At 41.6% G+C, this 12399-nt stretch overlaps 1 protein-coding gene across 26 annotated transcripts in view; it reads right to left on the reverse strand.

Moving 5' to 3' along the window:
* The window catches only part of DAB1 (DAB adaptor protein 1), a 1169270-nt gene that overhangs the window by 136576 nt on the left and 1020295 nt on the right, over window positions 1–12399 (reverse strand). For all 26 annotated transcript variants that reach the window (XM_072820404.1, XM_072820400.1, XM_072820397.1 and 23 more), the window contains one exon: window positions 7942–8081. In XM_072820404.1, coding sequence (XP_072676505.1) covers window positions 7942–8081 — 140 coding nt within the window. The remainder of the gene's footprint in view (window positions 1–7941; window positions 8082–12399) is intronic.

Genomic DNA, 12399 nt, shown 5'->3' on the forward strand with positions numbered 1-12399 from the left:
ATGCATCTGTTTCCCCACTTTTCCAAGCTTTTTTTTTTTTTATAAACCAAAGATATGCATGTGAGTCAGTCAGAAGAAGGTAAACATCACAAAAGGCAGCGATACTGCTTGCTGCTCTACAAGTAGTGCCTGGGACTGTCCCTGGAGGGAAGAGGCACTCTGTAAATCACTGTGACATGAATGTGCTATCCAGACTTCTTCCCAAGTTGACATGATGCAAGTGAAGAGCAAAGATGTGTGCTTTTCAAACCAGCTTCTGTGGTGGCCAGTGACAGGTAAGCGTGGGCTTCATATGAGGGTACCACTCAGAGGGTGAGGACATTCCAAGGCATTTATACTCTGCATGGGGGTCTTCCTGTCTCTGCGTTGTGTTTTGGTGCTTCTAGCCCCTTCAATGCTGTTCGCCTCCATTGAGTGCAAGATCAAGCCCAACTATTAGCAGTTGTAATTCTAGAAGTCTAAAATAATCATGATGTCATGTTTCTGGGAGAGACCAGTCATTTGTGCTCTTGTCAGTACAGCATGTTCACAACCTCAGTGGCAGAGAGCCAGCAGTGTTAGGAACAGAGATGACCAGAAGGCACGGGTTCGAGGCATCCCTTTGAAGATGTTTGGTTATCCTCACTTGGGGTATTGGAATCGGAACAGCTGGCTCCTGCTTCCAGCTCTCTGTGATCTTGGACAGATGACTTCTCATTCCCACATCCTCAAGCATAAACACTACCCTTGTGTGAGTGAGAGAATTCAAGAAAATCTAGGTCAAGGATCTAGTACAGTGCCTGGAACACACTACAGGGATGGCATGAAAATTAACTTCTTCTGGTGAATGGAGGACTGTCCCTAAAAGTCTCTGCTCTGCATCCTGCTTGGGGACTGTCTAGCAGGAAATTCACTCCCTCCTGAGTCACCCATTCATTCTCAATCGCCACTTACACCCTTGCAGATGTAGGGAATGTCAGAACTCAAGAGGATCTTCCAAGGTTCCAGCTGACAGATGAGGACAGTGGTACCTGGGAGGTGGGTGTGGACAGTACAGGGTGGTACAGGGTCCTGGCAGAGATCTGGGACTACAACTCAGCTCACTAGACTCCTGGTGCAGGGAGCACATAATCCTCTCCATGGGCGGGGTTTGGGGGTGGGGGGGTCCTCTTTCTAGCAAGCCCAGATCTCTCTGGGTACATAACCCTCCTCAGCCTTGCTCTTTCAGCCCCTTGGGGCTGCCACACTCTGACCAGAGATCCCTCCTGCAATGCCTGTTCCTCTAAATAGTTAAAGAGAGTGACTCACTCCCAAAGCTAGGTCCTCTGTCTCTGTAACTTCCTTGCTTAGAGGTTTCTAGAGTCCTCGATGTGCGCTGGTTTTCCGTAAATTCCCTGAGGATGATTCTATGGAACATGGGGAGAATGGCCAAAGTATGTTTTAGCAGTCCCAGGGGGTAATTCTTACTTCTCATGCCACCCTACTGGGGGCACTGTCCCTGAACCACCCCCGCTTTGCATTATCCTCTCTCCTTGCTTTTCCTCTTCCTCAAAAAGGAAACTGAGTAGGCCCGCCAGACTTTCAACCTAGGGAAACTCCACTCTGAACGCTGTGTTCTTGGCTGGGTTTGGAATAAAATACCTTATGCTGCCACCCCTCCACAGCTGAAACCTCCAGCTTCAGATCTCCAGACACACACACACACACACACACACACGAACTGGATATAGCTCCGTCATAAATGAAACGACTGGAAGGACTGAAAGGACTGTCGAAAGGGCGGGGAGCCCTTCCTTCTTGTTTAACTCCTCTTAGGCGAGAACATCACAGCCCATGGTGGGGAAGAGGGTGGCACCTTTGATCGAGAAGAGTCCTTGTGGTCCTTAGCTCTCTGAACCACTGCCACACCAACAGCCGTGACTCTTGGCACACGGTAGTGCTGCCCAGATCATGCCCCCCTTTGCTTCCTGGTGCCAAAGAATGTGCTGCTCAAATGCAGCTGTATGCAAAAAAGGATAGGGAGAGCACACACACATGTTCCAGGAGCTTTTCTGCTTGGGGCAGTGGCTGGTGGTGGCTTTACATGACAAATGAGAGGGAAGGACTATCCCTGCAGTGCTGTCTTTGGGGAAATAAAACTCCAATTTTATCAAGCATGTTTCTCCTGTGAGACAGGACCCTGAGTCAAGCTCTGAAAAATTGCACTAAGTCCAGGCAAGTGTGCTAGCAGACAGCACGCCTCACGGTCTCATCTCCACCACGAGATTATTCATTGCTGGCACGCAGCAGCAGCAGCAGCAGCAGCAGCAGCAGCAGCAGCGGTCCAGGAGACAGCTTGGACTGGGGAGTCAGATGATGTGGATGGATGTGCCCTTTGGGGCTCAGTGCCTCACTGTTTGCCACCTGACTAAGTCACCATTGGAAATCTGGAAAATACAGTCAGGCATTTTTTTGAGTAGCTACACTATGTGCTACAAGTTCTCTTACGTATCATATAATTTAGCCCAGGCCACAATCCTGAGAAGTAAAAATGATCTCGCTTAGTTTATATGTAAGGAAACATAAGGCCAGGGGGGCAAGTGATCTCCCCAAACCTCAAGGAACTAAGAAGACAGAAAGAAAATTCAAACTAGAGATATTTTGGATTCCAATGTTGGGCTTCTTTCTGTTATAACCTTCCTCGAGAGCTTTTATTTATTTATTTAGAAAACATAGATGGGGGAGAAAAGACTACATGATGTACTACAGATATGTCAAAAATGTTCTGCAAAGAGCAGAGTGGATCCACCAGCAACCAGACTCTGCAGTGAAGGGGAATTTTAAATGATAATAATCACATTTCTTACCTTGTAAGGGTGTTCAGATATTGAAAACAGTTATGCACATGCAGGACTTAAGCAAGTAAGCTGCATGTAGGAAGAGCTCAGTGAATAACAGTTATTATTACTGGTAGTAAGATTCTTTTTATGAAGCAATGCCATGTGTGAAATGGCTGACATGGGCATCCCTAAGGGAGTCACACGTAGGTAGCATCTCCATGAAGGAACTGACACACAAGAGGTCAGGCACACCAGGCACGATTAACTGGCTGCCCTGTCCAGCTCTGGGATTGTTGTGAGGATCAGAAAGGGGAAGCCCAAGAAAGGGCTCTGAGAAACCTCCCCCAGCATGGTGCAAACACATAATGGGATGGCTGTGATCTCCATGGATCCTGTAAAACAGGTAGGAAAACACAACAGGCTTTAGGCACGAATGGCCAAAAACCTATTATGCTATTCCAGAATGTTCTACTATTTAAAAAAGCTGGTCTCCAATTTCAGCCTTCCTAGTTATCAGCTATACAAGCCTCGGAAATAACTCACCCCAAATTTCACTTTTTCCGGTTAAAAAAGAATTTAAAGACTTTATTCTGTTTTGTGTCCAGAGCCTGGCCCCTGTGGACTGCATTCCCTGGTACTCTGGGCTTCCTGTCATCTGGCTTCCAGTTGAGTTCCACCCATGCAAGAGAGGCAAGAGATTAGAAGGTGGATGGGGAGAGAGGTCAGGGTATTCCATCCATATCCTTTCCTTCCTTGTGCTGCATCTCTGGCTGTGCCTATATTTCTGCTTGGTGAGGGAGAGGACTTCCTCCTCAATCCTGCTCTGCTTGGGTTTCAGTAATCTTTCTTTCTAGGGTGGTAACTGCTTTCACTGTTGCAGGTGTCTGAGAGGTTAACCATCCCTTGTACCTTACTTAACCTTACCTACCCTTTCTAAGTGGCTCTTTCATTCAAGTGTCCTCCTCTGACCTAGCCAAGGTGGGCTCTGCTTCTTATAGGACCCCAGCTGACATATTTAGAGCTCTGTAATTAGCCCTCCAGGCACTGTCTCTGGGAGATCTCATCCCCTCCTAGAGTCTCAACCACCACTGTTTTGCCCAACATCTCTAAAAGCTGACTACTTTGGAGATCCCTGGGTGGCTCAGCGGTTAGGTGCCTGCCTTCAGTCTAGGGTGTGATCCTGGAGTCCCGGGATTGAGTCCCACATTGGGCTTCCTGCATGGAGCCTGCTTCTCCCTCTGCCTGTGTCTCTGCCTCCCTCTCTCTCTCTCTCTCTCTCTCTCTCCTTGTCTCTCATTAATAAATGAGTAAAATCTTAAATAAAAAAAAGCTGACTACTTTGTAAGTCAATGATATGTGGAGACTGGGTAGTAACTTATCAGCTAGGGCTTAAAATCTCACTGGGAAACAAAGATAAGTTAAATGCAGATACAAAAAAGAATATAATTAAGCACTAAACTATGTCTTATTGAATAGTGGGCATCTAGAGATCATGGTCTGAATTCTGGGGTTAACACAGGTTAAAGGAAGGTGGGGCAAATCCCTTAACTTCTATCAATTTCAGATTTTTAATTTCTAAAACAGAGAGGCTAATATCTATTTCAGAGATGTTATCTGGGAAAATGCTTATGTTGATTCTAAATTAAAACATGACGATGATGGTGTTTAGCTAGAGGATAGGCGACAGTCCACTCATCCTCGGAATAGGAATCCCCTCTCAAATCTCTGTAATCCAAAAGAAAACTCTCTAAAACAAGAAAAGGTACCAGCCTCTGAGTCTAGCAAAGAAAAACAGATTTTCTTTTTATTTCTCCTATGGCCTAATATGAACAAGTGGGCCCTTTTGCAAGGCTAACAGGCATTTTGTACTTCTCTGCCTCTTTCTTTCCTGGGCAGGTGGCCAAATGGAGAATCGATCATTTATGTTTCTTTCTCCTAAAGAAAAACCACTGGGAGCTGAAATGTCAACATTCTTCTCAGGAACTTGCAAATAATGAAACACAATTGTCTGGGAATCAAGAACCCCCTCAACAAGCTCAGCGCATCTGACAGGAGTGTGTTATGGAAGGACAAATTTCCAGGGCTTTGGGGACCTCATGGTTATAAGGGGTGACAGATGGGGCACTTCACTGCAGGTAACACACGCACAAGGTCAGCAATCATTGCTGGGCCTGGTCCAGCTAGCTGGAGTCAACGTTAATGCTGACAGAGGACCTTCAGAGAGCACAGGCAGGCTGCTGCTCAAAGCCACTTAGAACTCAGTGCTTCCATGAAGGCAGTTGGCCAACGAGGTGCTTTGTGACAGATGCCTGGTGAATAGCAATCTAGCAGGATGCTGGGAGAAGAAGCATCAGCTCCTCAGCAGACTTACTCGTGGCTCTGGGTGAGAACCAGGACGTTGGGAGGTTTTTCCTGATGTCCTTTATTTAATATTTGCTAGGAGCAAATCTCATTTACCTGGTCTCATATTAAGTAAGGGGGGGACTTCAGCAAAAATGAAGGTCTGGGCCTTCATTCCTTTCACTGGCTAGGGTCTCCTTGGGGTAGAAGGCATGGCTCTACCTGATGGAAGTCTGGAGAGAAGCTGAGGACCCCAGGCTCAGTCTCCTCTGGGTTCTCCCTGCAATCTGCCCACTGGTAGAGAGGCTGTGCTCTGCTCAGATCTCATGCATGGATCATAAGTCTTGCTCTGGGACAGGACAGTGGTTGGTGGGAACAAGAAGGCTTGCAGTTATCCAACTGCTCCACAGACCACATGGGACAGCCTGTGTCTCTTAAGGATGCCCACTGTGGCCATATATCCACGTTATACCCTCCATCCCAGCATTTATCAATCAGAAGATTGGAGTTTAGAGGTCCTCCTGTCAGACTTCTTTATCTACTTATCAATCAGATTTGAGCTTAACAGAAAAAGAGCTCATTATTAGATTGCCCTCAAATCTCGTAACACTGCTTAATCATAAAAACAAAAAAGGAAAGAAAGAAAATATTAACCTTTCCCAAGGTGACAGTCTGTGAAATCATGATTTTGGTATCTTTTAAAACCTTTTCTAGTATACCTTATAATAGACACATAACTATTAAAATAAGGCTTGCTTATGTAACAGCTAAATAAATAATGGGTAGGTAGTTTAGAAAACTAAGATTTCTGGGGTGCCTGGATGGTTCAGTCGGTTATGTGTCTGACTCTTGGTTTTGGCTCAGGTCATGATCTCACAGTCGTGGGATCGAGCCCCACATGGGGCTCTGTGCTCAGCACAGAGTCGGCTTCAGAGTCTCTCTCCCTCCTCCTCCAGCTCACACTCATGCTCTCTCTTTCTTTCTCTTTCAAATAAATAAATAAATAAATAAATAAATAAATAAACAAACAAATAAATACATAAATAAAATAAAATCTCCCTAAAAAATTTTAAAAGTAAATTAAGATTTTTAAAAATGATTTCTACAGCCATACTACAAGATACTTAGCATCTTTTATATGTCTTAAATTACTGAGAAAATTTGTATACTATAAATAAAAATAAGAGTTATGATTTATTAAGCAAATAGGAAAGAAAAGGCAACACAGAGGGTGTTTTACAGATCCTGTCCCAGTTCATTCTTGGAGGCACTTGGCCAGCCTTGTATATATATTTTTTCTTCTTCTTCTTTTTTTTATACTTAAAAAAATTACACTGACCAAGTTGCATCCTGAGTGACTATTTCAAAGTATGAAAAAAGTTCTCATAATATTAAATGAGAAAAAAAATAACAGGATATAAGACTGTATAAATAGTGGGACGCCTGGGTGGCTCAGCGGCTGAGTGTCTGCCTTCAGCTCAGGGCATGATCCCGGGTCTGGGGATCAAGTCCCACACTGGGCTCTCTGCGAGGAGCCTGCCTCTCTCTGTGTGTCTCTCATGAATAAATAAAATCTCTCTCTCTCTAAAAAAAAAAAAAAAAAAAAGACTAAGTAGCAATTCCAAGTGCATTACATATGTTTGTAATTCATATAACATATATAAATAGGGCAGCCCAGGTGGCTCACCTGTTTAGTGCTGCCTTCAGCCCAGGGCATGATCCTGGAGACCTGGGATCAAGTCCCACGTCAGGCTCCCTGGATGGAGCCTGCTTCTCCCTCTGCCTGTGTCTCTGCCTCTCTCCCTCTCCTGTGTATTCTCATGAATAAATAAATACAATCTTTAAAAAATAAATAAATATACAAAGGCAGATTGTGAGTTACACACAAAAATGTTGACACTGATTTTATGTGGTGATTTTAATTTTTTTTCCTTTTATTTTTGTGTATTTTCAAAATATTTTACAATGAACATCTTGTGAATTCTATAATCAGGAAAATACTTAAATTATATGTGTTAAATGCATGAGGTATTTTTGAGGTGTCCTGCTAAATCATTTGTTTTTCCAATATTTTAAGTCACTTTTTAAAAGAAGGAAACATAGACTATATGAAGATCAGAATGTAGGAAAAATTATGCTCTTTTTCACATGCTTTTAAAGGCCATTTAATAACATAATTTTATTCTACATATTACTTTTTCCCCAATTTCTTTCTTAGATTTTTTTTCTTTCTTAGATTTTTCAATAAAAAAGCCTTCTTTAAATATTTATAATCAGAAACCTCTCTGTGATATCTCCTAATCCCATAATCTCATTACACATTACTTTAAAAATTAACACTTTACAAAGTATTTTGAAACATTAATAGGAATGATAAAAATGAATAAAATTAGCTTTTATCTTAATGTAGCATCTTTTACCATATTTATCATATGGCAAAATACTTAAAATGTGTTCAAAAATAACAAAAGGTAAAGATTTATAAAATCTGAGGGACTATAAAATTTGACAACTTTTCTTTTTGCAGGCAGTGCACAATGAAGATAAAATTGAATAAAATGTGATATGCTCATAAGTTATAAAACCAGTTTCAGGAAAATATCTCCACACAGTAGGCGCTCAATAAATATTTTCATGATGACTAAAATCTCTTCCCAATGAATATATGCACTGACTCATCAGTGAACCAAGTAATTTACTAAAAAATGAATAAGTAAAAAGTTTTGCCACAATGATCATAATCACTCCCTTCCCTCGGTCCTATTAAGCCAATGATTTTGAAAGTAAAATATTTGCACAGTACCTTGAGTTTCATCATGGAATCTTGACATAACTTGTCGCCCCGAGCTGCAGAAACCTCATCAATCCCGATCAGCTTGGCCTTGTACCGGACCCCTTCACCTTTAAACCTCTTTATCAAAGTGGCTTCACTGCGATCCTGACCTAGAAACAGAGAAAAGCAGGATGCAGGCATGTAAGTATTCAGGTCCCACTGTCTTTAAATAGCCATAGTGCTGAGATTTGTTCTCTGGTTTCACTTATGTTCTAAGAAGTCACATCATTGGACCGAGTAGAAAGTAATTATAGTTCTCTTGGATGCAAATTCTGGCTATATCCTTTTAAATCCAGAGGCAACTTACTTCTCTCTGAGTTTTCTCAGGCAAGAGAAAATAAGAGTTAAAAATAGCCAACCCCAATGGGGCATTAAGATAATTAAACTAGACAACATGTGTAAAGCACCCAATACAGAATTTGATGCACGCTAGATATTTAACAAATAAGAATCACCTAGTAGGAGTTCATGTCTGACATTCTTGTTAGAAAGTGGTATTTGCACAGAGCCTCTTTGGTTAGGGTCCAAGACCCTCTTACACCCAATTCCATGGGCTGCTTTTTAGTGAGGCTCCAGTGTAATAGCTTTGTATCAAATAATGATCCAGGGACAACTATAAAAAAAATGGTTTTACAATATCTCTTCTGCTAACTCATGTGTATAGAAGTAGGCTACTTGATACGGTGTGCCCATATCCTGCAACAGCCTTTCTCAGTAATTATTAACATAATATTTTGCTATGATATATCAACCAGAAGTTCAAATACAACCACATAAAATAAGGACAGTAAAGTTTCTGTGAACTGAGTGTCTCATGGGAGATGTTTTATAAACTTGATCGCACTCTTCATAAAAACTCAACCATATCCATCATCTAGATGAAGAAGATGAAGGTCACAGAATTCAAGGAGCTGGTCCCAAGTTCACACAGTCAGAAAAAAGATGAATACACAAGAATTAAAATTTCTAATACCATCAAACTTTGGTAAAATTCATCAAAGGATGGGGCATTGCATGTGTGGCTCTTAAAACATGAGGTGCTCTAGTCTCTGAGACTCATGGCCTGGAACATCATTGACTTGAATTTCCAATGCCTTCTCTATCATACCTGCTCTTACTGGGCAGAATTTCTGAGCTGGGCACATGAGCAATATCTCAGCCTACCCCCCTGTATCTATATAACGTGCAAACTAAGGCCTTTCTATCATGTGCAGTTGAGAATCATTTGAGTTGAAAACAGAGGAAAAATAACAGCAATACTTAATCATTGCACAATGCTTTTCTACTGAAAAAAAAAAACCATAACTTGTGGCCCATTTATTTATTCAGTTGTCCCTCATTGAGTGTCTCCCCTATGCCAGATGCTGTAACTCTCTGCAACAGACGCATGAGACACAGTCTCTGACCCTACCAGCTCAAGATTTTGGCGACTGAAGGTAAAAATGTGTAACACATTATACCAGTTGTGTAAGAAGGTACTGGCTTTAGTTGGACATCCTCATTTCAAATCATAGCTTTCTCACTTGAAAACCAACTGAACTGTCTACCTAGCCTCAGTTTCCCCATCTGTCAAATGTGGATAAGAGATCTACCTTCTGACTTATTGTGAATAGTAACTTATAGGAGAGAGTACATGTGAAGCACAGATTCACATGCTAAGTTCTCAGAAAATGGCAGCTGTTGTCACTATTATCAGCCCCGTGAAAGAAGCACAGAGAAGATCCCATGCTGAGGGAGGTGGGTACAAAGGAGAAATGTCTGCAGAGCCAGACCCCTAATTTCCAGCTGGTGCTTTTTCCCAGTGTACCCTTGCTGACTTCTGGTATATTAAAGCCTTTGAATTACATTCCACAAAGCAGATATAACACAGGGATGATGAGTCAGAACCTATAATAAATGTAAAAATTCAGCCTCAGGATTCTGTGAGGGCAGATGTCAGAGAATAAAGCTATGAACAAAGAGGACACTTGCCATGATACACTCTGTACAGACATCTAGCTCAACAACACGGTCTACCAAGTCACCTCTCTGCATTATCATGCAATGTTGGGTAGGAATGGCCTATGGCTTGCTCTATTTCTAGGGAAGGTTATCTTCCTCTATCCCAAATATCACCTCTGCCTCTTCAACACATGACACTATTTTAGTCACTGATCAAATCTCTTTCATTGTTTGGGATTTCTCCAAGCTTTATATCCCAGGTAGCATTTATTATGTTCTATACAAAGCACACTGTATACACCAATTTGTTTAGCCACAGACATGACCCTAGAGATAGGTACTGTTATTCACATTTTTATAAATGAGTAGCTAAAAGTGAACATCTGAGAGGCCAAGTAACTTCCCCAAAATTACTGAGTGATACCTTAACCCAGATCTGTCTGATGCCAAAGACCAGGCTTATGGTTTGCTTGTGTTATGCGTTTTCAAGCTTGTTCTCTTAACCACCATGATTAATTGCTTCTCATTCTACCTGATTTCCCCATCTTTATATTGTACCAAAACTCACCTGGCCTGAATCTGTTGATACCTAAAACGCTGGCGGCATTAAAACTCCTTTGAAAAGACAGCTTGAAAATGGAACAAACAGCTTCCAGCCTTCACATCATGTCCCAGAAAATGTCTATGAGTCAGATACAAAGACAGCCTTAAGAAAATATTTGTCAAGGCACAGAGCTCTAACCAAGGAGGATGCTTCATAAGGGGGCAGAGCCAGATCAGGTGAATGAGGGCAGAGATTAATAAGAAAATATTAGGCCATTTAGAGGAAAGTAGGGAGCCCAATTTAGATTAGGACCCAGGGCCAAGCTAATTTGTATGAAGGGCACTTATGCAGTAGATAATCCAGTTTCTCATTAAATGCTCCACCATTAAAAGGGTAATTTTTCATGAGCACATCTTGAGCAAGGTCTCAGTTATATTAGTTAAGAAATAAATAACAGATATCAGAGCCATAAGGCTATTCCATCAGAGGCACATATGATTTGAGGGTATTAGGGAAAGGGTCAGTCTTCATGCATCCCAAGTCATCACGAATCCCCACCTTATTCTGCTGAAAGAACCAGTGGCCCTATGCTTCAGGATGGACAAAAGAAAGGACACGTGTTTAAGGAAAATCAACAACATTGTCACTACCAATTATCGACCGTTTACTATACCAGTTGCTGGGCCAAGATTTTACATGCAATCTCTCATTTAGCCCTCACACCTGCTCTTTAAGACAGACTCTATCACCTGCCCTATTTTACAGAAGATAACATCAATGACCAACACCAATAGCAGAGCCTGAATTTTTAAAATAAGGGCTTTATTGAGATATAATTCCCATACCACTTGATTCCCTCTTTTCAAGTATATAATTCAATGATTTTATACATTCACAGAGTTGTACAAACATCATCACTAGCTTATTGCATAACATTTCCATCACTCCCCAAAGAAGCCCTGCATCCATTAGCAGTGCCTTCCCATCTCCCCCAAACCAATCCAGACAACCACTAAGTCCATTTGCTGCCTCTGTGGATTTGCCTGTTTTGGAGGCAAATTTCATTTCACGTCAATGGTAACATACAATGTGTGATCCTCTGTAACTGGTTTCTTTCACTCTTCATCACATTTTCAAGGTTATTCCCGGTTATAGTATTATGCAACTACTTCACGCCCTTCGTTTCTGGCTGAATAATATTCTATTCTACCAATGTACCACGTCAATTGATGACATTTAGGCTGTTTCTATTTGGGGGCTATTATCCACAATGCTGCTATGACACTTGTGTATCAATTATTATGTAGGCATATTTTTTAATCCTTAGTATTATACCATTTCTCCCTGAGTACCTGTTCTCTATCAGGTATAATACTGGGCCGTATGGTAACTCTATGTTTAATTTTTTGAGAAATTATCAAAGTGGTTTTTCCAAAGTGGCTGTATCGGGTTACAATCTCACCTGCAAAAGTATGAGGGTTTCAGTTTCTCTACCAGATATTCTTGCCAATATTTATCTTTTTTGCCTTGGCCATCCTCGTGAGTGTTTAGTGATTATCAGAGTTTTGTTTTGCATTCTCTTTAGGACTAATGACGTTGAGTATCTATCTTCTCTTGTGCTCACTGTCCTTTTGCATATCTTCTTTGGAGCAACTCTTACTCAAATGTGACATAGTCGGGGACCTGGCTGGCTCAGTCAAAAGAACATATAACTCTTGATCTCAGGGTTGTGAGTTTGAGCTCCCACTGCGTGTAGAGACTACTTCAAAAATAATAAAATCTTTTAAAAAATAAGAAAAATAAGAAAATCTGCCATAGTTTAATCTGACGTCCTGAGTTTGAACCCAGGTTTTATGTTTAACTATTAGGCTCCTTGGCATCAGTTGACCTTACTCCATACTCTGTTATGGCACTTGCCACTTTTTACTTTGTGTCACAGCTAT

The sequence above is a fragment of the Canis lupus genome, chromosome 3 (assembly GCF_048164855.1).
Source record: "Canis lupus baileyi chromosome 3, mCanLup2.hap1, whole genome shotgun sequence".
NCBI lineage: Eukaryota > Metazoa > Chordata > Mammalia > Carnivora > Canidae > Canis > Canis lupus.